This window comes from Telmatherina bonti, assembly GCF_933228915.1.
Source record: "Telmatherina bonti genome assembly, chromosome: 14".
Taxonomy (NCBI): Eukaryota; Metazoa; Chordata; class Actinopteri; order Atheriniformes; family Telmatherinidae; genus Telmatherina; species Telmatherina bonti.
Window position 1 is genome coordinate 25,869,159 of NC_136612.1, and position 26,882 is coordinate 25,896,040.

General features: G+C 39.6%; 1 protein-coding gene across 2 annotated transcripts; it reads left to right on the top strand.

Annotated features, from left to right (window-relative positions):
- The first annotated feature begins 497 nt into the window (after positions 1-497).
- Positions 498-26,882, top strand: dock6 (dedicator of cytokinesis 6). 2 transcript variants are annotated; one of them, XM_079252849.1, is made up of 49 exons: positions 498-642; positions 2,308-2,395; positions 3,338-3,516; positions 3,728-3,796; positions 3,945-4,071; positions 4,466-4,678; positions 5,562-5,647; positions 5,792-5,858; positions 6,114-6,263; positions 6,378-6,458; positions 6,664-6,820; positions 6,917-7,047; positions 8,837-8,930; positions 9,050-9,212; positions 11,885-12,002; positions 13,622-13,692; positions 13,778-13,916; positions 14,040-14,141; positions 14,235-14,321; positions 14,655-14,886; positions 15,088-15,252; positions 15,364-15,536; positions 16,220-16,321; positions 17,446-17,541; positions 17,681-17,821; positions 18,181-18,294; positions 18,414-18,584; positions 18,741-18,880; positions 19,029-19,198; positions 19,307-19,458; positions 19,758-19,940; positions 20,126-20,252; positions 20,346-20,430; positions 20,633-20,729; positions 20,847-20,981; positions 21,416-21,568; positions 21,733-21,891; positions 21,982-22,082; positions 22,167-22,359; positions 22,481-22,624; positions 22,754-22,885; positions 22,987-23,001; positions 23,536-23,661; positions 23,762-23,851; positions 23,934-24,170; positions 24,249-24,392; positions 24,578-24,684; positions 24,782-24,955; positions 25,565-26,882. In XM_079252849.1, exons 1-49 carry the CDS (start codon positions 593-595, stop codon positions 25,605-25,607), a joined length of 6,273 nt encoding a protein of 2,090 aa, XP_079108975.1. In that variant the 5' UTR covers positions 498-592; the 3' UTR covers positions 25,608-26,882. The 2 variants fall into 2 exon arrangements, with proteins under 2 accessions (XP_079108975.1, XP_079108974.1); XM_079252848.1 differs by lacking the exons at positions 23,536-23,661; positions 23,762-23,851; positions 23,934-24,170; ... (2 more) ...; positions 24,782-24,955; positions 25,565-26,882 and having other exon boundaries at positions 3,725-3,796; positions 22,987-23,524.

Consider the following 26,882-nt stretch of genomic DNA (forward strand, 5'->3'; position numbering starts at 1 on the left):
ACATCAAAGACCGGTTCTGAAAGACAAGTTTAAACTCTGAAAGAGAAACCAACCTTAAAAGTCCTTTTGATCGCTTCCTTAATTTTTTGACAGAAATGAAACCCTAAACTGTTCGCCGTAAACCGGTCAGGTGAGATTTGTGCTTGAGCTGGTGGTGGACAAGTTAGTCAAAGTAGCGTATGGGTGTAGCAAGACCGGTACTGAGGTGATGATTTCCAAAGTAATAAAGCATTTAAGAAAACATAAATTGTCATTTTAAGGTATTTCAAGTCTAAAAACAAATATGCCATTAAGTATTTTATAATAAACAAATTTTCCTCCGTTGCTTAGGAATGAATCAGGAGTTAATTAGAGAAGATGGTTGCTTTTTATGTTGAAATTCACCCGGAAGTGGTGTTGGTATTACAGTAGCTTGACGGCCATGCCTGCTTCAGCTCCCAGCCGCTAGGAGGAACAAGGAGGGATCCTTGTCTGGTCCTAGTGTGGAGAAGGAAGCGGGCTGCATCCCAACACAAGAAGGTACCGACAGAAACCACAACAGGAGAATACTTTCAGTTTGACCTCGAAGACTTTTTTTTCATGGAAAGAAGAAATGACATCGACGGCGACTGACAGGAGGGCGTTTGCTCATAAGATCAACCGGTGAGACAAGACAGAAGTTATTGTTTAACATCTACAGCTTGCAATGCGTGAGAGCGACCTGCCGGACCCTATGCACACATAGCAAGTATGCTAGGACTGGAAAGGCTTAGAAAAATGAGTACTATACGATGCAAATTTTAAAAACTGCAGTGAAACTACACTCTAAAATAGGAAAATATGTTTTCGGAACAGATATCCGACACTTGTGTGACTTTAACAAAACTGTGTATCAGACATTGTTCAGAGTATTGTCAACCACTTTCTGTGCCTAGGGTGTCTAGTATTCTAGTTTGCCATTAAGGTGTACTAAACCTGATAAAAACAAGATTGGTAGCTTTGTGTTTTAAAAGACAATGTGATATAAACTAGACATAAAGTATTAACACAATTTGGGCTAATTACCTTCAAGAATCCAACAAAGTTAAGTATCCATGGACTCAGTCTTGAAACTAAACTTTAGTTCAAGAACGTACGTTTTTTAAAAAAGAGAAGAAAAAAAACTTGGCTTCACCAGACAAGTTGTAACAAGTTGTTGTATCTTCAGTTTATTTATTTATTTTTATTTCTTTGCTATTAAAAACCACATCATTTATATGTTTATAAAAACAAACTAGTCCGATTTTTACTAATGAACTGCAAATGAATGATCTCATCACGTTAACAATTTTGTTTTGAGGAAAACAATCCTGGATAGGGATGTTCGAACACTTGCTATAATCTGCCACACATAGTGGACCAAAACACATCCTACATGGATATAAACTCATTCTCCTGTTGCATTCCACAGATCCTGCCTTCACTACGTGTAAGACCATTGTTTTGTGCAGGATGCAGGAAAGGGTGGGAAAGGCTGTTCTGGCTATAACCTTTGCAGTCATTCGTTTTCCTTTTTCCTGTTTTAAGATGGGATTTGCAGAAATGCAACTTGTATATCTAATAATTTGAGCTACTTTATGAAGTAACGTAAACTAAAATCTATGTTTTGTGGAAGCCTGTGTAATATTAAAAACATTAGCAGATCTAATAAGTCTTCCTCTCTGTGTCAACAGTTCCTAAAAGGAAAGCGGAGACCTTAGCTTGAGAATGTTGTCTGGATGGAAATGTTGAAACTTTTGCAGCTGTTTTATATGAGAAAACCAGACAGTTTTGGGGATCTAAAGGAGCAGCTGTTTGGTGTCTCTGTGAGAGGACTTGTTTTCTTCCTGCTTTGTCTTTCTTTAAGCCTACCATTTGTTTTTAGTCTGGAATGGTCGGGGACAGAGATCTGGCACTGTGCCTGCTCCTGGGAGCTTGTTCACCACCTTTGTGCAATATCAATGTTCCAATCCAGAGGGGCTACAGCCCTTCAGCATACTTACAGGATGAAAACTATATAGGAAAAGGGGTATATGATGATTTGGATATATCTCTGAAACTTCTAATCTGAACCGTGAAAGTGCAGATGGATGTTTCAACTCAAACAATTTCAGATGCTAAGTCTGGGGGATGGAAATTGCCATCACAGTGACTGGAAAAAAGCATTCTTTGTCATAATTTCAGATATATGCATCCACACAAATGTGTTTGTTTAGATGTTTTTTTTATCATCACAAATTTTGACAATAACTGATTAATTATTTTATATGCTAAATTACTCTCTGACTGACTTGGGTTTTGTAATTTTAGAACGGTTGCTGCAGAGGTAAGAAAACAAGTGTCCAGAGACTATGGATCACCTCAGCTGTCCAAGAAACGAGGAGGCGCTCAGCACCCTGTGAGTCATACTGTATTTAACATGGAAAGTTACACGTCTGCAGTTTTAAAGGTCCAATAACGAAGTCTAAAAGTGGCTTTTTGTGAAGTAGCAAGCAAGCTGTGTGGAAAGGTGGTTTTGGAACTTATTGTTGTGTCTGCTCTTTGTCATGTTTGTTTTGCTCAGCTTTCAGTATGGATGCGCATTTAAAAAAAGAAAACAACTGAAAGAGAGATTGCTATATATATTTTGTTGATCACAGAGAAGATGTCCTTGTAGTTTTTTAGTTATTCAAAGAGAAATGTGTAAATATTCTGCAAACACCCAACAAATAATTTGGACAAGAACATTTTTTTTTATTTTGATATTTAGATGAACTCATCAAAAAACCACAAGCTATAATATAAGTTGCAGGTTTATTTAGAGAATTATACTTGTAATAAAACAAAACAAAGAGAAAACCCCACTCTGGCTATCAGCATAGCACCGGTGGGAGATTCTAGCTTAGATGTGGTGCAGATAAAGCCACATTTTATGCCTCTAAACAAGAGATTTAAAAGACCGAACCTAAAACTTCATCATTTTTCTATCCTTCTCAGGATATAAAATGCAGAGTGTTCAGTAAGTTTTTGTGTGACCTTTTTAAACCTTTTAACTCTTGAGTGCAAAACCAATGCTCAAACCTTGATATAAATAAAACACTTGAAAAAACAAAACAAAAAAAGCTAAAGGTTGCAGAATAAAAAAAAAGGACTACTGCTCTAATAAAATTAATCTTTATTAATTATATAACCTGTTATTGTGTGAATGCTATAAAATCTGAGCCGTTCTACAATAACAGCAGTGTGTCTCCTTCCTGTACTGTGCTATGTAAATCTTTCTGATCCAGATGATCAGATTATACCCTACTGGGATGTTCATGTCTTAGTAATGGGTAAATAACAGTCTAATGCCAACTGACAGTTGCCCCTGACGGAGGTGGTTGAGCCCGTGGATTTCGAGGAGTATGTCAGCAGTCACGCTCCTGGGGTGGAGCCCGGCCCCCTCAGACAGCTAATGGAGTTCCCCCAGGATGATCTGGAGCTCCTCCAGCTGGAAAAAGAATGCACTACACTTGAGCCCCCTCTGCCTGAGGAGGAGGAGTAAGTTCATCTGTCATTAGCCAGCTCTTAGAATTTTACCCAAAGTGCCTTTTTGGTTCTGATATTACCACACACACAGAGCATTAAATTTACTGTAATGGAGGACAAATATCACTGGAGAGAGGAATAAAGCCTTTCTCTTTGACTCTGAACACACATAAATATTGAAAACATGCTTCGTTTCATTATTAATCTGCTTTTTTCTTAGTAGCTCTCTGGATCCCAGAGTGAGAGATGCTTTGGCAGTCTACACAGATGAATGGCTTGTCATTCAAAGAAAGTAAGTGATTGCAGTGGGGTTAGCAACTGAATTAACCCATGGCTCTTTCTGTTGTTAATTCTTAATGATGTCTAACACTGTCCCCTATTCTTCTTTCACATAATTGACATGTGCATGATTATTTTGACAACTCTGCTGTTTCCTGTAGATACCAGAGCTATAGCACTGTATACACCCCCCACAACTCTGTGCGGCAGAGGGAGAGGCAGCGAGGGCTGGTCAAGCAGACATTTGAACTGGATGAGGCTGCTGCTGCTGAGCGCCAGGAAGACCAGGTTGCTAATAGTGATGTTCAAATGACTTTCGACTTGAAACACTTAGTGGTCAGTTTGTCAATTTAGGGTTTTTAAGTAAGGCTAAATGTTGCAAGGAGAGAAAGTCTAAAAGCAGTCACTCCTCATAAACCTTCATCATTTCATGCTTGGACAAAAAGATGGCAATGATGGACAGCCATAATGATGGGAAGAGCAATACGAGTTGTTTTCTAGTCAGCATCCTTAATGGATAAGTGAATCTGTTGTATCCATTACTCATTGTCCAGATGATTTATAATAAATGGGTAACAACCTTAAAGGATATCAGACATTTATTCTTCTTATAATACATCACATCAGTGCTTGTGGAAAGAAAAAGCACATGATCTCACCCCCTATGTTTTGTTTGACTCAGGATGACGCAAAGCGGCGGTCAGTAAGCCTTGATGAGACTCCTCGGGGCAGCTGGGCCTCCAGCATCTTCGACCTGAAGAACTCTTCCCCAGATGCTCTGTTTCCATCTGTGCTGGAAAGGACAGCTGCAGAGGACATGGATTGTCACAATACTGAGGCACGCATGCAGGGGCGCCACGGCGACCTACTTGGCTTGTACCCTCCTCCTGATGAGGTTTGTATTAAACTAGTATGTGTAATTAGCAAAAAAAAAAAACCCGCCTTAATCCACATATAAGTGTTTTTCTTGATTACTAGTTTATTATAGTTATGTTTGTTATTCTTCATCCAGTCAGTGGATGGTCAGCATTTACAATTTCATCTGTCAAAGTGCGGCACAACTGTATTTTCAATGTATTTGCCATGTTGTCTGCAAACCTAATTTACGATAAAAGTTGTATTATTTCATATGTGATGTCGATATGATGATTGACCTGTCAATAACAAATATTTCATTACTTCACGTGTCAAAACTAAACACAGAAGCAAAACTCTACATCTGGTCTTTGCGCCTTCATCTGTTAATATGGGAGTTGAAATAAAAATCAGTTTCCTTGCCATATTGCCAGTTTCATGCCAGTATTAGAACTGGGAGAGGAGTAAATGCACTGTAAATACACTGACATTCAGTATTTCTTATCTTAAGTCTATTCAAGTTTTTTACTTCCAGTTTGCACTGAATTGAAACTGCAGCCTTTGGTAGACAAAATACCATCTACAGTAATCCATGAAGAATTCATATATCTGACAACAGAATTAAATACAAAGTTCTGACAGAAATCTATTATTTTAAACTAGAAAAGACCAGCAGAAGACTGTGGCAGATATGTTTGAGCATGTAGTTGCAATTTGTTCAGCTCAGGGTAACAATATTGAATGTTCCCATAAAGTTAATAATGTCTGCCGGACTGGTTCCATAGTGTTTCTTTTTTCTATATTCTCTTTCTCTCTCCCTCTCTCGCTCTCGTCTGTGTACACATTGCTGTTTCATTACCAGTACGTTGCCATGACATCTATGTAAATGTCATCTTGGTGTGCGGCTTTGTGTTCTGTGGCAGGATGAAGCAGTGGAGAGATGCTCTGTTCCCGAAGTCCCAAAGGAACATTGTGGTCAGAGGATCATGGTCAAGTGTCTGTCTCTGAAGTGAGCATCATGAAGATATAAACCTGACATTTATGTCTTCATTCTCTTTATCATTATTACTATTATGGATATGATTTACATCATTTTAATATCTAAATTCCCTCCTTATCGGACAATGGTTGTATAACTGTTTTATTTTTCCAGGTTTGAAATTGAAATTGAGCCAATATTTGGGTCACTTGCCCTCTACGATGTTAAGGAAAAGAAAAAGGTATAGTCCTGTCTGCGCTCTATGCTTTGTACTGACTGTTCTTATAACGAGTTCTCATACACTCAGTGAAATAACATGCGTAATGCTGAGCTCATACTTCGCTAATTGAATTTCCCTTGTCTCAAAAAGGTTTAAGTAGTTTTACAGCTGAGATCACCAAGTCAAAATTCAATTAAAATCCTTTGATGTACATTTCCATTCTCATCTTTCCCGTCCCCTCCCTTCATTGTTTCCCACTTATCTTTCCACCAACAGATCTCAGAGAATTTTTACTTTGACCTCAACTCGGATCAGATGAAGGGACTGCTTAAGCCTCATACACCACACGTAGCTATATCCACATTGGCCCGTTCTGCCATTTTCTCCATTACATACCCCTCTGCTGATATCTTCTTGGTCATTAAGGTACAGAGAAACTTAAAATACATTTTGTAAATAAAGAGTAAATTTGTCTGTGTAAAAAATATTAGCTTTTGTTTGACAAGTTATGGGCTTGATTTTTATTATTTTTTTTTCCAGTTGGAAAAAGTTCTTCAGCAAGGAGATATCGGTGAATGCTGTGAACCCTACATGGTCATGAAAGAATCTGATTCTGCCAAGGTAATGGAGCCAAGCTCTAGTCTGAGATGTTGTAATGTTCTGTTGCTTGCAGCAACTATGGACGTTGAACCTTTTACTGTCTAGTCACAAATATTTCTCAATTATGTCTGGGTAGCTGCAATATCTGTCAACATGTCTGATCTGCCAATTCAAATTCAAGTTTGGCGTCTGTTCAGCCTATTTATCTTGTGTTGTTTCACTGCAGCACAAGGAAAAACTGGAGAAACTTCGTCTTCAGGCAGAGCAGTCATGTAGTCGTCTTGGTCATTTTCGCATGCCTTTTGCCTGGACAGCCATTCACCTCTTCAACATTGTCAGCAGTGTGGGAGGTCTGGATCGGTCCGACCCAGACTCTGACTCTGGTACTGCTAACCGCCAACGTTCTCATATTGTTACATCCACAGTCATGTATGTTCAGTTACACTCACAAAAAAGTTTTTGATTTGATGTTCTGCTAGAGCGAAAGAGCCATGGAACCTGGAATGAGAGGAAGAAGAAGGGCTTTGAGAGGATGAGCGTTGGGGATGAAATTTGTAATTTTGCCACTTTTCGCCCAGCAACACTTACTGTAACCAACTTCTTCAAACAGGTCAGATTTCTATCAAAAGTAAAGTCTTTGACTTTTTTATTTGGTAAAACCCTGATTTAATCCTGATCTTGATTATTTACCTGTTGAAGTTCAGTATTCCCATCAAAATGATGCATGTCATTCTTCCAAAACCTAAAAACCTTAGTTTGCACCCCCAATCTTTAATAAATTATAACGATATTTACACACTGTTTATATATATATGGATCTGCAGGAACCCATTTCAGTAAAGTGCTAAATACTATTGGTAACGGCAGTGCTTTCAACATATAGAAGACATGTATTCTGGGGAGCACTATGTGTGTGCGCGTGTGGGCGCGGTTAGCTGTAAATGCATGTGGGTGGCGCAAAGTTTTAAAAGGTACACTCTCACTTGGGGAAATGTTTGGGAGAGGCAGCTGGGTAGCTGTAATTTTTGTTGACAGCTTTTCGCTTTATTCCTTTGTATTTTGCTTTAGCCTTTTGTGTGTTTTCTTCAATATTATTCCGGTTTATTTTCTGTCAAGTCATCACAGCACGTTCTCTGTATATATATATATATAGCAACAATTCAATTCAATTCAACTTTATTTATATAGCGTCAAATCACGGCAATGCCATCTCAAGACGCTTTACAGACAGAGGGGAAAACATAATGAAGGCCAATTCATAACAGCCTATGTAAGGAAACCAACAGATTGAGTTGAGTCCAACTCAATCTCCCATCCTGAGCAAGCACACTGGCAACAGTGGGAAGGAAAAAACTCCCTTTTAACAGGAAGGAAACCTCCGGCAGAACCCGGCTCAGGACAGGCAGCCATCTGCCTCTGCTGTGTGGGGGGAAGAGGACAGAAAGACAACAGACAACAGGAACTGCTACTCCCGGCCAGGGAGACCTGCTGAGACAGGAGACATACATGTTAATGATGCAACACTGTTTTGGGGGGGGGGGGTAAAAGAAAGAGATAAAGAGAAAAAGAAAGAAGCTCAGTGTATCAGGAAATGTCCCTCAGCAGTCTAAACCTATAGCAGCATAACTAAGGGATGCTAACCATCCCTAGCTATAGGACTTATCAAAAAGATAAGTCTTCAGCCTAGTCTTAAAGGTGGGGAGGGTGTCTGCTTCCCTAACACTAACTGGGAGCTTATTCCATAAGAGAGGGGCCTCTCTTGATCCTATGAAAAATAAACCATCTTAAACGCAACTGGATCCAGCATCTCTTTGAAAGGACGAAGCGCGTCACCAATATTACAGGACCCAACACCTTTCAGCGGCTTTAGGAAAAGGAAGCCGCAACACAACACTTTTCCATTTCAGACTTCATATTGTACATAATAACACTTTTTTCCCCTTGGCTTGGTATGAGCTGCTTTATTTTTGAGACCCATTATCATAATAATACAAAATGCAAATTTTAACCCCCGATTTTAAAGCACCGGATTCTTAATACATTGAAGGCATTCAAGTAGCTTTTCAGTTATAAACAAATAACGCAAACCATGTGAGAATTTTTTTTTTTTTTTTCCAATAAAATAACATCAAACACAACATCTTGAATTTTGACTACGTACTTTGGCCATCAGTACTTTGCTTTTTTTTTTTTTGCCATGAAGGTGACGGACCACTTACTGTTGACAGTAACTCAAAAAGTCAAATTGTCAACCCAAAATCCACCAGTAATGTTTCTTTGCAGAAACTCATGAGAGCAAGACAATTATCTTGAAAATAAGACCATAAACGAGAATCTTCTGACTGAAATATGATTTTACTGTGAGTTCAAACTCAGTTTTTTTTGTGTGTATTAACAAGGAGGGAGATAGACTGAGCGATGAAGACCTCTACAAGTATCTGGCTGATATGCGCAGACCGTCCTCTGTTCTGCGGCGACTGAGGCCTGTCACTGGTAAAGATGACACACTTGTATAGTCCAAAAAGATATTTATGTAGTATTGTACAGATGTGTGCATGTATATGTGATGTTTATGGATGATTTTTGATGCAGTTTTTAATCTTGTTCCTCAGCTCAGTTGAAGATTGATATTTCCCCAGCGCCAGACTCCCCGCATTATTGTCTGTCACCAGAACTGCTTCATGTGAAGCCTTATCCAGACCCACGTGTTCGCCCAACCAAAGAGGTGCTAGAGTTCCCTGCTCGTCACGTATACACACCACACACCACCTACAGGTGAGGACACACACAGGCTGTAGGTTGACCCTTAGAACTAATGCACATTCACCCAATCCTTGCATGCACAGTTCACTCCCCTTGCGAGTGATTATTGATCTTTCTCTTTTTTTTTGAGAGAGAGAGAGAACTTGATTTGTTTTCTTCCTCTAAGTCATTTTGTAGTTTTAGAAGGTTGGACAATTTTACAGCAGAAAATCCAAACAGAAACACTTTTTAAAAAAAAAAAAAAAAAATATTTATTTACTTATTGTGCGATATAATTTATTTAATATAATATATAAATAACAAAGTGAAATTGATTTCTAGCTGTGGCATGCTTTTAACAATAAGGCAAAAAATGGTGAAAAATAGTCTAATAATTTAACAACTTCATTTGAAAAAAAAAAAAAAGTATCATCAAAGATAAAACAAAGATACAAAAATTTGAAAAGAACTAGACGAGCCACGACAAAAAGAACAAAGTAACGACAAAAATATTTTACAGAAATACAGTCGCTCTACAGCGTTGCAGGGTAAGAAGGGAGTGCAATGTCTGGAGGGAGTTGAGATGAAGACTTTTTGCATCCAAAGCAGCAGTCCATCAGTGATGCGTTTTTATTTGTTATGCCAGAGCTTCACTCTGGAAAATGAGGGGGAAAATACACCAAAGTTGAATATACATCATCATTCAAAATAATTGAAAAATAATTCAGATCATTAACGATCTCAAATACGTAATTTACCATCTTCTGCAGTTTGGAGAGCTGCTTGTTCTCAGACTCGATGATCTCGTTTTGAAACTGTGTGAAGAGCTTTAAACTTTGCAAAATGCTGGAGTTCTCCTCTGCTCTTTCCTAAAAACGGGAATAAAGTTAAACTAAATTATTCACTGGTGTTTGAATATTAAAAAATAGTCACCAAGCTGGTGTGACATAGTTTAATCTTTCTAGTACCTTCAGCTCCTTGATGTCGATGGGTGCGAAGTCGTTGAGATGCATCTCCAGCTCCTTTACTTTTGTCTTTAGTTGCACCTCGTCCTTCTCAATGCTGTCCAGTCTGTCTTTTGTCATCTGGGTCTGAGCCTGTTGCGTCGCCATCTGGGTCTATCAAAAGAGCATCTGCCTGTATTATTCTCTTTCTCAGCTGCAGTCCAAGTGCAGTTGGTTGTCCCAAAAAGATATCATGCACCTCTTTAGTGTATTAAAGAAAAAAAAAAAAAAATATATATATATATATATTTATATAATCTAGTCATAAAAAACAGTAGGAGAGTTATTCAATGCTTCTGAATGGTAAAGGCATGGAGTAGTTTTATACCCTAAAGAAAAACCTGTTTTATTTTAGGTATAGTGTTGACATTGTATTTTTGCAGTTCGCCAACGAGCTGCTTTGTTATGTCTGCAGAGGTTTAATCTGATGGGGATTTTCTCAACACACCCTCAACATTTTTCATGTTCCAACACTATGTGTCTTGTAACAATACAACTATCCAGCTTCTCACAGTAAAGCCCTTGTTTACATATTTCTGTGCTGGTTTTTTTTTTTATTTTACCTGTAGCAACTGTATCACTTCTTTCATCTGTTTCTCCTCCTCTGCAGCCTGCTCAGCTTGCGTCCCCAGCTTTTGGAGAGTCCCCTCATGGCTCTTCAGAATCTGCTTGATTTTCTCCATCTTTGCTTCAGTAGTTTCATAAACGTAGTTAAGCGATTCACTTAATTGTATGACGCCATACATGAGTACATTGACTTCCTCCTGTGGTGCTGCTTTCCCGTTCACCTTGTTGGTCTTCCTGATTGGGCTTGCATGGACTGCACTCAAACTCGCAGCCAGACAAAGCAGACACAGGCCCCAGAACATTTTGATAGTTGTCCTTACTCAGATCACTGGTTTAAAGTTCTTAATTTTTTTTCCCTTTTTTTCTAGCTGTTAAACCAGCTCAGAAATTTTTTTTTCTTAAATTTGTTGCAAACTTAAAAATGAACAGTGTAAAATGTGCATATTCCTCTCATAGCAGTACACAGCAACATATCACCTGCCACTGGAAGATTAATCCAGTGGATCGTGCTCCTTTTATAGTATTCGTACATGCGGCAACATAGTGAAATATTAGCTCAGTTGTGGTTCGATCCCAGACCAAGTGCACGGCCTTGGTCTCTGTGACCCTTTTTAAAGCTTATCCCATGGCATTCTAATTTTGTCCTAAACTCTTGCAAAATACATGCACGTATATTATTGCACGTAGCTGCCGTGTGTCTAAAAAAAAAAAACCTCATAATGAGCTGTATCATAGTATGTGCACTAACTGTTATAGATGGGTTTTTTTTGGCAACGGTATAATAAGTCAGTACCCTTTGAGACAGCAATTTTATTGATATTTTAAAAGTTGAACTATAGTCACCTCAAATGTTTGACTTGGTAATCTTTAGTAAGCGCTTCCAGTACTGGGTCACATTCTTTCCATGTCCATTTAAATTAATTTTTGTAGTCTTTTCTTTTCTTTTTTTTTTTTAGAATAAGCCATAAAAATCTTTTATAGTTTAAGAGTAATTAATAAAAAATTATATAATTTTAACCTACTTCCTGATTCATGTTAAATTGCAAACTTCATGTTTGATTTAGTAGATTTACATTAATTTACAGTCTTGTCGTTGTCTTTTCCCTGTCTGTCTTGTGCTTATGGACTTGTCAGGAACCTGCTGTACATTTACCCACAAAGTCTAAATTTCAGCAGTCGTCAGGGCTCAGTGAGGAACATAGCTGTGAAGGTTCAGTTCATGGCAGGGGAGGACCCCAGCCAAGCTTTACCGGTGAGTTGAAGTCAAGGACAATGGCCTATTTACGCAACTTATATAAATGTCACACGCACCTGTGCACAACTACATCCGGAGGGGAAAAGAAGCTTTTTGCATGCTATTCCATCTTCACAACTTTGGTAAAGTGTAATATAGAAGCAGATCAGAAGAATCAGAATAAGAGAAGGGTATTATTAAATCACAAGAATTATTTTGGTGTGATTAAGAAGCCGTCTAAAGCAACGCCAGTCACGATTTTGACGGCCGAACCAGCTGACTTTGTTGGTGGAGAAAATCAAGATACTGTGAAGCAGAGGAACAGAACTAACTCTGGCCATCTACAATAGGATGTCAGAGATCCTTGATTGTTTTTTTCTGACTCTGAATAACAACAGTCTCAGATTATGATAGCTTAAAATAAGTTCATCACAACTGATTGGAGCACTTTATTTAGCACATGTACAAACACGTCAGCTGGAATTCTCTGATAAAAATGATTTCAATTGGATATTACATCTTGCAATAGACTGGCAGCCTGTCCAGGGTGTACCCCACCTCTCGCCCAAAGATTGCTGGGATAAGCTCCAGCTCCCTCGCAACCCCTAATCAGACTAAGCGATACGGATAATGAATGAATATTACACATTTGTCCATGTAAACATAGCTAATGATTGCCAGTTCATTTAGTTATAGAGTTATTGCATTTATTGAACAAGTGGCTTAGTGATAATTTTTTTTTTCACTGAAATGCAGTAACCATGGTGGACCCAGGGCATACCTTGACAATTTCGGCTATGCACTCATGCTGCCTGCTACTTGTGCCGCTGTCAATTGACTACCCCTTCATGTTCACGGATAGGCAGTAATCCCCGTCTTTGATGTCATCAGACAGCCAACTCGAGAAAAAGTGAGCACTGACTGCATACCCAGTGGCAAGGCATCAGCTGCCAATTTACAAGGTCGACTGCATGAGTCTAGGCTGTTTACAATTCACAGGAAACTGGTGAAAACGTATTTTCTGTTCGTGTGTCTTCACGCCTTAATGATGAGAGTAGTCAAATACACAACAACCATACGGTTTTGCTCTAATTTCCTCGTTTAAGATGGACAAAAGAGCTAGTTCAATTTATAGTCATGCTTTCTGCCCTCCGGAAGCAGTTATGCACATGTGTGAGTTGCGTATGCGTAATTTAAGAAAAAGGGCCTATAGTGATATTACTTATGATGGTTTCTGGAATATTAAATAAAGATAATGAAAGAAAACTAAATGTGTCTATTGTATCCTATTTATTATATTTCAAAGTAACATGTTCTTCGTTAGTAAGAGAAATAAAATATAGCTTGTTCAATTCAATTCAGCTTTATTTGTATAGCGCCACTTCACAACAATGTAGTCTCAGGGCACTTTACAGACGCATTAGTTCAATCAATCAGTTTCATGTTTTGGACCTGATTGAGGCCATATTTAGCAGTTTTGTGAATGCAGTTAAATGCAGTTTGTATGCTGTTGTGGAGTGCTTTGAACAACAATGTACTTGTGGTATTTAACTGTACAAAGCATAATTTCAAATATAAACCTTACAACTACAATGCTAATGCTAAACAAATGGCCTCTTTTGATCACTGGAAACCAGGTCATCTTTGGGAAGTCAAGCTGCGCTGAGTTCATGAAAGAAGCGTATACTCCCGTCATCTACCACAACAAGTAAGATTCAGTCATCTTTTTCTGAAGTGTTTCCAACAGTTTTTTTCACATCCTCATTCAGCATTGTTTAACTCTTGCTTATAAGGTCTCCAGAGTTCTATGAGGAGATGAAGATGAAGATTCCTGCCAATCTGACAGACAACCACCATCTGCTGTTCACCTTTTACCACATCAGCTGCCAGACCAAACAGAACACTTCTCTGGAGACCCCTGTGGGCTACACTGTGAGTGCACTCCATGAGCTTGCTCACATTTAGTACCATCACCCACACACTCCTTTGGTCGATAGCTCTTTCTGTTGACTTGCCATCTATAAGAAGATCACTTATCTTTCTGCCCGCCTGCAGTGGATACCTTTGATGCAGCATGGCCGACTACGCACTGGCTCCTTCAGTCTGCCTGTATCTGTGGAAAAGCCTCCACCCAGCTACTCCGTACTCACTCCTGATGTGAGTGTTTTTCCAAGATTTTTTGAAAATCAGCTCACTTGCTGTCATTTATTTCTTTGTGATATGACTAAATGTGTGACATCTCTTTGGCAGGTTCAGCTCCCAGGCATGAAATGGGTGGATAATCACAAAGGGGTCTTCAACGTTGAGGTGACAGCAGCTTCCTCAGTTCACACTCAGGTACACAAATATACATTTTATACAGATTTTTCTTCATTTCCATATGCCTTTTCCTTCTCTTAGTGGTAATAAGTTATTTTTTCAGGCAGGAGCATTATAATTACTGTGATGTTCTTGAGATATTTATCTGAATTTGATGTTGCAGTGCTGAAATAGTTATTCAAGTTGAAGTTTCTGTATGTGCAGTGAGCCCATGCAGTTTTATGATTCTGTGTATCTGGACAGAAATTCCGTCTATCATTATTTTTTTTTTATTTTTTATTTTTAATTATTCTAAAAAAATAGGCCAAATTGACCTGACACTTGTAGTCTGTGTTGTGGTTGCTACTCTAGGACCCCCATCTGGATAAATTCTTCACTCTGGTGTATGTGCTGGAGGAGTACTCCTTCCCTTTCCGTCTTAAAGATGTCATCATAACCGAGGCTAACATGGAAGGAGAGCTGAAGGCCAGTATAGCAGCACTGAGAGGGGCTCTGCTGGATACCTGTGTCAGGTTTTTGCATCAGCTGCTCAACAAACTCATCCAGCTCATCGTCTACCCTCCAGTCATTGCAAACCAAATTGGTGAGCAGACGTTTGAAAATCCAAGTTGCTGTTATGGAAATAGGGCTGAAATGTCTATTGTCATACTTTTATTTAATAAAACAAATAGCAAAAACAGTTTGTCATAATTTAGAGTCCAGAAAAGTTCTTGTCATACACACAGGTTGTTTCCATTTCACTATCTGTAGTTTAAAATCATCTTCATTTCTTATTTGTCTACAGTAAACCTTGGGCGAGCTGCTTTTGAAGCCATGGCTTTGTTGGTCAACCAGATCCACAAAAACCTGGAAGGGAACCAAGACCAGCACGGCCGCAACAGTCTGCTGGCATCTTACATTCATTACTGCTTCCGCCTGCCCACTGCCGAGCCTGCAGTGCCCCTAGCAGGTGTGTCACCAGACCAAGATCAGTCTTTGATACAACTGAAGACTACAGTTTTAACATCTTTACCAAATATCTTAGTTTATTTGCTCATCTGTGCCTGTTCCTTCAAAATAGCAGGTGCCCAGTCTTATGAGATGCCTCTTCAGTATGCTACGTTATCCAGGGCAACCGCCCGCCCAAGCAGCCTGCATCTGTCTCGTTCGAAGAGCATTAGCAACTCCAATCCCGATCTGGCCAGCTCACCGGTTTCCCCTGATGAGGAGGTCCAGAGGATCATCGGAAGCAAGGTGAGAGCATTTGTTTTTGTCTAAAAGTTCTTTAAAAAGTTATAAGAAACAGTTAAAGTTTAGATTAAGCAATACTGTCTATATTGACATGCAATTTCTTCATTGTTTTTTAAAATATTTTGTGTAAAATTTGACCCCAGATTTTGGTTTGGACTTGTGTGCCAATAGTAAAAAAAAAAAACCCAAACATTATTCAATGTAGATATTGTATGAAATATGTATTTTGAGCATCATTAAACTGTTGTAAAAGTTAACTGAATTTTATAGTGTGCTGATACATTGATTGTTTCTTTAACTCCTGGTGCCATGTGTCAGTTTTCATTTCAACTAGTTATTTTGATGTAATGATTTTATCTTTACTCTTCACAACAGATTCAATAATCTCAAGTTGAATGAGAACACTGTTCCAGTAGTTAATCACACTGCTTAGTCAATGCAAATATGCTGTGTGCCTCTGTCCCTTATGTTTCTTATAGTTCCTCCTTGCTCTCCCCCAACCCACTTTATTTTCTTCCTCGCTCTTTGTGCCCTTTGATGTAGCTTCATATTTATTTGTTTCCCTCAAGCAATACCTTCTGTGATGATTACCCTCCCTTTACTTAATGTTTCCTTGCCTCTTGCCACACTGTTTGTGTGTGTGCGTGTGTGTGTTGTTTGTTTGTGTGTCCGATGGCTTATGGCAGGGTATTGATCGCTCCCACTCCTGGGTAAATTCTGCTTATGCCCCTGGGGGCTCCAGATCTGTGCTACGCCGGAACCTCAACTCCAGCTGTGAGCTTAAGCAGGTGCCAAATCCTTCTTCCTCTTTGCCTTCACCTCCACCTCCTCCGTTACCTCCACCTCCTCCATTACCTTTACTTTACACAGTCTCTGATCAGCTCCGGTGCACAATGCCTTATCACACTTCTCGGGATATTGAGTCTGCTTCTTCGCCTACTAACCCTCATCCTACATATCACCTCTTCTTTTTGTCAATGACTACATCTGCTCTATTATTCTAAACACATTACTCTGCTGCCTTACAGGCAGTATGTTTGATGTTGAGTTGAGAGAAGCTCTGCCTGGGGCTTGTTAGGATTCTTACCAGTCTTTCAATCACGGGAGTTCATGGAGAATTCTCTGGCCACTTGCCCCCTCGCATTCACCAATTTTTTTCACATCGCTTTCCTCATGTTTGTGTGTTCACCTCACCATCACTTCATGTCAGGCAAGCGACCTCAGCTGCAATCGCATGTCTGCCTTTCTGGACAGCGTGGCCTTGTTTTCAGTTCCCACAAGGCAGATTACCAAGAAGGTAAAACTGGAATTTACTGCAAAACACTGTTAAAATGGCATTCTTTGTGTCAAACTATCACACTGATTTTCACACATTCAGAACCTCTGGGTGTCATTAACATTCATCATCATTTGTTGCATTTTAACATCTATCCTTGAAGTGATTAAAAAACTGATTATACAACCAATGTGTACTTTATTAGGGGTAATGGTTGCAATATTTTATTACATATACAGTACCAGTCAAAAGCTTAGACACACTTTCCAAATGAATTAAATGGGAAAGTGTGTCCAAACTTTTGACTGGTACTGCATATAATATATAAAATCACCAAATTATGTCAAATAGATCATTTTGTTCAGGGGTGTCCAACTCCGGTCCTTGAGGACAACAATCCTGCAGGTTTTCCTTACATCCCTGCTCCAACACACCTGACTCAAAATAATCAGTTGTTGTGGAGAACTTCATAGGCGGCTGGATCCATTCAGTGTAACCCAGGTGTGTTGGAACAGAGATCACATTAAAAACCTACAGGACAGTGGCTCTCCAGGATTGATTTTGGACACCCCTGATCTACTTTCTAAAAAAGTTTCTTCATGTGAACTAAAGCTTGCTGTTTTGGTTTATGTCTAGTTGCTCCACGAGGAGCTGGGATTACAGTGGGTAGTCAGTACCAGCACTGTGAGGGAAGCAGCACTGCAGCAGGCTTGGTTTTTCTTCCAACTAATGGTTGGTATTCTTATCTTAATTTATAATACATTTATTTCTCTCTCTCAAATGCTAATATCTAAAGAAAACATAGTACACATGCTGGTTATAACAGGTAAAATTTCATTGTTTCTTCTCCTTTTTATCCTCACGACTACAGACAAAGAGCATGGCTCATCACTTATTCCTGACATCAAAATTGGATATTCCGAGGCGTCAGCGTTTCCCAGACCGATTTGTTGATGACATAAATGCACTTGTATGCGCCATCAGTGCAGACATTGTTAGCCGGTATCACAAGGTACAGATCTATCAAGGAAAATTATTAAACCTCTGTCGTATGAAAGTTTAAAGTAAAAAAAAAGAAAAGAAAAAAAGAAGCTATTTTTATTATTATGTGATTTAAGTACGCTGAAGAAGAACCCTGACTGGTAGTCATTTTTCTTGTCAATTAGGAAGTTATTGAATGTTGCATGTAGCAAAGAAACATTGTTTGGTTGACTTAGACATACAATGTTTTCCAGTGTCTTTCTTACCATAATTAATGTCTTTGAATATGGTCATCCTCTCTTTTTTTTTTTCCATTGAAATCCCTGTGTGTGTGTGTGTGTGTGTGTGTGTGTGTGTGTGTGTGTGTGTGTGTGTGTGTGTGTGTGTCAGGATGTGGAGCTTGTGGAGAGGTTGAATAGCAGTCTGGCCTTCTTCCTGAATGACCTTCTGTCTCTCATGGATCGGGGCTTTGTGTTCAGCCTCATTCGCTCCTACTACAAACAGGTGCACATTTATACCCCCCCCCCCCTACACACACAAACACACACACCTTTTTCTCTGGTAATTTTCTTTTTATCCCACTTCACTTTTGATATCTTTCAACAAACTTGTGTATTCAACAGATTCTTAACAAGCTCCACACAGCACAAAATCCCAGCTCTCTGAATGCCCTGAGGATGGACTTCATTCGCATTGTTTGCAGCCACGAGCATTATGTCATCCTCAACCTGCCTTGCTCAACTCTGAGCCCCCCAGCATCCCCCTCACCTTCTACTTCCTCCACCACCTCTCAGGTACTGGAGCAAGCTGAAAAATGGAATAAAGCTGATTTTCATATATTGTATTTGATTATATTTACTAACAAATATAATCTTGTGTTGAAAACTTGTGTTGTTTCCAAACAGCATTGACTGGAGGGTTTATAGAGTGGATTTATATTTCTTTTGTAGAGTTCAGCATTTTCCAGCATGGTGCAAGACCAGGGTGTGGCCACCATGTTCGAGCTCTCCGTCCCTTTTCGCCAGCAGCACTTCCTGTCTGGACTGCTGCTTACTGAACTCTCTCTCATACTTGATCCCGATGGTGAAGGGTGTGTTCTTGTTTTAAGAATTTAATCCCTAAAATCAAACTAATCACAATCTTTTATCAGTTCATATGAAATTAACACAGTAACAAAATAAAACTGAAACTTTTTTTCTTTCTTTTTTTTTTTTTTTTTTTTTTTTTTTTACCTCCAGGGTTTTCTTCCTTCATAAAAAAGCCATCAGTGCTGTACACTCCCTGCTGTGCAGCCATGATGCAGACCCCCGTTACAGGGACCCTCAGGTCAGAGCCCACATTGCTCAGCTCTACCTGCCTCTCCTCCCCATCGTCATGGAGACTTTGCATCAACTCTACGACTTTTGTGGTCAGCAGCATAATATTTCCAGCTCATATAGGATTTTATTGGTACATTTACTTCTCACATTGGCAGGAGCAGAAATACTTGGAAGGTGCTTTTCTTATTTCTTTGCAGACTCCTTGCCTACTTGGGTCCGTCATGCATCTGCCCACACCGATGATGCTGACCTAGACAGTGGCAACACTATCAGTCAGTCTGTTGCCATGGCAATTGCTGGCTCCCCTTTGCCGCACGCCAAAACCAACCCATTTGCACTCCCCTCAGTGGTAAGTCATATCAGCAAGGGTCAGACTGCTCCCCTGTGCCCTACAGACGCATGGGTCACACGTCGGCCTCTGTGTAGGAGGTATATCCTCTTGTTTGACAGATGATCACTCCTTAAAAATACTCTCGTGAAAAGTATTTCCATGTATTTTCCCATGTTCTCTGAAGTGTCTTTGCTACTTTCAGCCTGTAGATGGCTCTTTGTCCATTTTTATTCCTAATGTTCCTAATACAGCCATGTTGTTTTATTCTGAAGAAGATTACAAGATTGGCACTGAGTTTGTGTGTTTGCCATCACCAGGCTGGGCGCCAAACCAGTTCTCTGTCTGCCGAGTGCAGCAGGACGCTGTTGGTGTGTTTCCTGTGGGTGATGAAGAACGCAGATGCAAGTCTTCTGGAGCGCTGGGTGTCTGATTTGTCTGTACTTCAGATTAATCGCTTGCTTGATCTGCTGCATCTCTGTGTTTCCTGCTTCGAATACAAGGTACTGATATAATGAATTGTTACATAGTTATAGAATATTTAATTGAATGAAAAATGCTTTGTTATTCATTTAATTTAATTTTGTAATCACTATCATTCATCACACAGTCTCATTAGGGAGGACAGGTCACCCCCTTCTCACACACACACATGCACAGTCTTTTTTATGGTTGCTGTGATTTACAGGGGAAAAAGACTCTTGAGAGGATCAACAGCCTGACATTTAAAAAGTCTCAGGACATGAAGGCCCGCCTGGAAGAAGCCATACTGGGAACGATAGGAGCACGTCAGGAGATGGTTCGTCGCCACAGAGGTAAGTAGCATTAGTACACTATCTTTTTTTTTTCTTGTAGTGACTTGTTTACAGAAATGTGACTTATTTACAGAAATGAATTTACTCTTACAGAAAGGAGTCCTTATGGCAGCCAGGAGAATGTCCGATGGAGAAAGAACGTCACTCATTGGAGACAAAATGCAGACAGAGTTGACAAGTATGACCTTGACAGTCATGACATCAATGTAAACTGCAGAGGCTTTAAACTAAACTCTTAATCTGTGGACATAATACACCATGTCATTATCATATTCCCAATTTACAAGCGACATCATGCACTAGCTACTGTGTTAAATGCTGCATCCTTGTGTGCATGGAGTTTAGATGTAATCCTGATGACTGTAAAATAAAAATTTCAGGACCAAGGCTGAGGTGGAACAGGAGTCTGTGGTGGATGGAAACTTGGCTACTGAAGCATCTTTGATTGTACTGGACACATTGGAAATTATAGTAAAGGTAAAAAAATAACATCGGAAAAATGTACTAAAGTTTTCTCACTTGTTTACATGTGCTAAAGGTCCTTCATATATCATTTTCTTGCTTCATTTTATCGTACCCCTTCTGCTCTTTTAGACGGTGGTTGCATCTGAATTGAAAGAGAGTGTTCTAGGTGGGGTTCTGCGAGTGCTGCTCCACAGCATGGCAGGGAACCAGAGCGCCCTCTTTCTGCAGCACTGCTTCACTACACAGAGAGCTCTTGTTTTCAAGGTAGGAACAGTGTATTTGTACTGTATTTGTATTATGATCATTATCTCTGTTTTATTCTGTACAGGACTTTGGTCGACTGTGGTTGTGTTAAAAGTGCTATATAAATAAAGTTGCAGTTGCAGTAGGAACAGTGTCCCAATGTCTTCAGGTGTCTCCTGGCCTCCTTTTGGTTAATCATCCTTATAACAAAAAAAACCCCAAAACAACTAAATATAACTTCCTCAGTTTACATACCATCCAGCCATTTCAAGTAGAAACAAAAAAGTGTAATAATCTCTTTTTCTTGACAGTTTTTTATTTTTTTTATTTTTTTTTATTAAATCATTTTATTATCTGCAAAAAAAAAACTAAAGTAAAATGCCATTTATCATATTCAATATGTCAATGTAAAGACTAAACTGTACTAATGAAAAGGATCTGTGTATCATGTACAGTTTCCTGAGATGTTGTTTGAAGAGGACACAGAACTTTGTGCAGACCTTTGCCTGCGTCTGCTGCGCCACTGCAGCAGTAGTGTCGGTTCTGTAAGAAGTCATGCCTCTGCATCCCTTTACCTTCTCATGAGGCAAAACTTTGAGATCGGAAATGTAGGTTAAGGCATTGTTTTGCATTTTGATGTTTTTTTTTGTTATTACTAAAAAAAAGAATGACTAGAAATGTATCATTATAGCTTACTGAGGATCTGCATGCTTTGATTGCGGACTCTTAATTTTTCCAATGATAACTTTTTTTTTTTCTGGTCTTTAATCAGAACTTTGCACGAGTTAAGATGCAGGTCACAATGTCTCTGTCCTCCCTGGTGGGAACGTCACAAAACTTTAATGAAGAGCATCTTCGACGATCATTAAAGACAATCTTGACATATGCTGAAGTGGATGTAGAGCTACGTGACACACCTTTCCCAGAGCAGGTACGAGTTACTGTCTTCATTGCACCCATTTCTCAAGCAAGCCAAATGCCAAAATAAATTAACAATGTGTATGTGTTCTTAAACCTGCAGGTCCAGGATCTGGTGTTCAACTTGCACATGATTCTAACCGACACTGTGAAGATGAAAGAGCATCAGCAGGATCCTGAAATGCTAATTGACCTCATGTACAGGTACAACCATGTCCAGTATGAAGTCTGTAAACAGAAATAATATTTCAAATGAAACTTGATTGATGATCCCATTTTCTGCTTCAGGATTGCCAAGGGCTACCAGAACTCTCCTGACTTGCGCCTGACATGGCTGCAGAACATGGCAGGGAAACACTCTGAGAGAGGAAATCACGCTGAAGCAGCCCATTGTCTGGTCCACAGTGCAGCACTGGTGGCAGAATACCTCAACATGCTGGAGGACTGCCGCCACCTGCCCATTGGCTGCGTAACATTTCAGGTTGGTGCTTGCACTTTCATCTAAATGCCCATTCTACTCACGAACAGTTCATGTAAGCAAAATAAAAGATTTAAGGGTTTTCTTTGTTTTTCTTTTTCTGACTTCTTCATTTTTCTCACAGCATATTTCCTCCAACATACTGGAGGAGTCAGCAGTATCTGATGACGTCCTGTCTCCAGAGGAGGAAGGCATATGTGCTGGAAAGTATTTCAGCGAGTCTGGCCTGGTGGGCCTCCTGGAGCAAGCAGCTGCCTCTTTTAACATGGTAACATTCACATTCACTGACGATATGATGACACAGTACAAACTAGCACAGCATAAAGTTGGAGCTGAAAAAGATGGCCATGTGATTCAGTGTTGAGTGTAGAAATGTTCCATTTTCCTGTGACCACAGGCTGCTATGTATGAGGCCATTAATGAAGTGTACAAGATACTGCTGCCCATCCATGAAGCTAACAGGGATTTCAAAAAGCTGGCTACAGTCCATGGAAAGCTGCAAGACGCCTTCAACAAAGTCTACAACCAAGTTAGTTCATAGTTTGATCACCAGCTAATAACAAGGGTTTTGCGGTGATGAAACATGGCACTTTTTCCTGTTTTTCATCTCACAAATGTCTTCTTTTTCAGAGTTCAGGATGGGAGGTAACAAGTTCACCTGATTTTAAAATAGTCTGCATAAGGTTAAAAAAAAAAAAAAAGTAATTTCTGTTTTGCATTGACAATATTTGTCGTTCCTTCCACTGCTTTGGGGTAATTGTTGTACTCCACTCCTGTGTGAATGACATATTACTGGTAAGTAATACTAAACATGCTGTCACAATTCTACATACATGTTTTATCAGGACACTACTCTATCTCTTATTTTCCCTTCACTTCTACAGTGCAAAGCAGTCTCTCAGCTTGCATATGTATTTCCCTTCTTTTTTACAACAGTTCTTCTGTTATTAAACATGCTATTTATTAACATCTCTCAGAAAATTTATATTTTTAAACAGATTTAAACATCAAATGAAGCAACTTATCAGTTTTTCCAAAAGCTGTTCAGGAATATCAATACACTATCAGTTTTATCCCATTCTGTTCTTGTTTTTATTTATTTATTTATTTTTTGTCCAATTCTGCATGCTGATATGAGTTAATTCAGCTTTTTTTATTTATCCCATCTGTAGTGTTTAGAGAATGTTTGGCACCTACTTCCGAGTGGGTTTTTATGGCTGCCAGTTTGGAGACTTGGATGAGCAGGAGTTTGTCTACAAGGAGCCTTCAATCACCAAATTAGCTGAAATCTCCCACAGACTTGAGGCATGTTGATTCATTATGATTCTAGAGAAGGTGCATTTAATGCTGGATGAAAAACGGCACTGGTGGCATTTATCAAAACATTAATCCCTCTATTGTGCAGGAGTTCTACTCCGTGAAGTTTGGGGATGATGTGGTTGAAATTATTAAGGACTCCAATCCAGTGGACAAAAACAAACTGGATCCCAATAAGGTAATGTAATATGTGTGTGTTACTACTAAAAAAATAAACCTGTACAAGTTTAAGTTTCTAATTTTACTGCTTATTGTTACAGGCCTACCTCCAGATCACCTACGTTGAGCCTTACTTTGACACATACGAGTTGAAGGAAAGAATCACCTACTTTGACAAGAACTACAACCTGCGTACTTTTATGTACTGCACTCCCTTCACGCTGGATGGCCGTGCACACGGTGACCTGCACGAGCAGTATAAACGCAAAACCATCTTGACAACATCTCATGCCTTCCCCTACATAAAGACGCGCATCAATGTTTCCCACAAGGAGGAGGTAGATGTTATCTTCAGTGGAATCACATGGTAAATAAATGCAGTGCATCTCTTCATACTGTCATCCATGTTCCTGCAGATTATTCTTGTTCCCATGGAGGTGGCAATTGAAGACATGCAGAAGAAGACTCAGGAGCTTGCATTTGCCACAAACCAGGATCCAGCAGACCCGAAGATGCTACAAATGGTGCTGCAAGGCTGTGTGGGAACAACTGTCAACCAGGTGCTCGATTGGCATTTGTAGTTTCTGATGCAAAGAATTAATAATCATAAAATATGTAATGTCTCAAAAGGCAGGCATCCTCTGGAGAATTAATTCCTTGAAGATTGGGCTTCCTGTGTCTGTGTCAGTGTTTTAAGTAAAGTGGCATTCCTCAGCAAATATGTAACAGTTTCTCCCCCTCACAGGGCCCCCTTGAGGTGGCGCAGGTCTTTCTGTCTGACATTCCTCAGGACCCAAAGCTGTTTCGCCATCACAACAAACTGCGCCTTTGCTTTAAAGACTTCACTAAGAGGTGATGACACGCTCCACAACTCACACACAGACTGCTGTGCAAACAATAAAAGCAAATCCCAACTGTGCGTTTTTTTTTCTGTTGTTTTTTCATGCAGGTGTGAGGATGCCCTGAGGAAGAATAAGGCCCTGATTGGACCAGACCAGAAGGAGTACCACAGAGAGCTGGAGAGGAACTACAACAAACTGAAAGAAGCTCTGGGTCCTCTCATCAACCGCAAGATCCCCCAGCTGTACAAAGCCGTGCCAGCTCAGACTCTGCAAACACAACGGTAACTTGAGACATTAAACGCACACACGCCTACACACAGGGATATGCAGAATGAGCTCATGGTGCTTCATGAACTGCAACATAATACCAAATTTTATCTCACTGCCGGCTGAAGACTCATATTCTCGCAAAAAGGCTGACATAAAACACTTTTCAGATATTTTTAATCGGCCACAAGAGTCCTTGATTTAAAAAAAATAAATAAATAAAAAAAATTGGTGCACTTCTTTAGAAATTGGATTTCGGAAACTCACCATATGTTTTGAGTTTTCATCATCTTTTGGCTGCAGCTCTGTGTGCACATGGAGGTCAGAGGACTGCTTATCTAAAATCAGACCCAGAGCCGGGACTAGGGCACCTGCCAGAAAGATGTGACAATATCCTGAAAATGAATAACTAAGATATGGTGTGATCCTCTAAATTAGGTTGACTTTAACAGGTTTATATATGACTAGTATTCTTCTCCTTTGTTCATTCTTTAAACCAAGATTCTTTTTTAGTTATCCACTCCCAGGTCAGATTTTAGACCTCAGATTATTAAAATGTAAACACATCTTTCATGTATTAGTGTGCTCTTTAACACCACCATGTCTTTTTCTCGGACTTACAGGAACTCCTTCAGCAGGTCCAGTCTCCGCAAAGTGGACTGCTGAGATGCAGATGACTGGAAAAGAACGGAGCAACAGGCTTTAGAAATTAGCACCATCTCATCCGTCTGTTCCCCCTCCCCCCTACTACCCTGCACACCAACTGTCACAGGCACACGCACCATCTCTTCCTCGTTACTTTACCCCCATCCGCCTGCCCAGCCACCTAGTTATGCCTTAAACCCCCCCCCCCCCCCCCCCCCCCCACACACACACACACACACACACACACACACAAGCAAACACACACAGCTAGTTGTCACTTCTTTTCCTGCTGAACCATCTCCCCCTTCTCCACCAGTCTCGCACCTCTGTAGGAAAGAAATCTCAGCTGTTTATACTGGGAGGTTATCTGCTTTGTAAACATTGTTATTTAGATGGAAGCATTATAAAAGGGGGGAAAAACTTTCCAAAGTAATCTACTCAGTGGCAGCCCAAAGTAATCTCTTAAAGTTTGAGCAGGCTTTAACTTTATTTTTTTTAACAAAGACAAAAAGCTACCAAACATTTTTTTTTTTATCCAAATCATTGAGAAATATGCCAGTTTCTTTTTGTTTTTTAAGAGACTACAGGCAGTATGTTTTGTATCATGTCCTTTTCCTTTTCATTTGTTAGACGTATTTTTCTAAACCATTCCAAATGATAGTCGCTGCCAGACGTTGCTATAAAATAGTCCCAGGGATTTTTTCTTTTGTTGTCAACAGACCAAATAACTTGCATTCCTTCATTTTCAAGTTGTCACATTTATCTGCACATCTTGTTTTTAGAATTCAGTGTAGAGAATTCTGCGGGCTCATCCCGTGTAAGCTCAGGCCTCTGGGCTTGGACACAGAAAACGACAGGATGGCATGTTTTAGATGTGGTTTTTTTTTTTTTTTTTTTTTTTTTTTTGTTAAACTGTGAAATTTCTCTTGTAATGCACTGCAGTCATATCAGATGTTTATCACAGAAGCACTGCCTTTGGCCAAGCTGTCTCCTTCACCCACACAAGCTGTTATAACTGCATCAACTATCAAGATGTGATAACTGAGTATGGTTTGCCTGGGTAGGCAATTTTTATATATTTCTTTTTTTATTTTTACTTGACTGCTGTCAAAAAAGCACTCTGTATGTGTTGTATAGGTTCACCAGTGCTTTTTGAAAGTTTTCATTTAATGTAGCCTTTTTTTTACTACTGTATCAGTTAAATTGCACTGTTGTAAACAAGCTGTGGCATATTAACACTGTAACTACTAAATTACCCAAGGAACTGCTTTTCTACCAGTTAGAATTTTATTTATT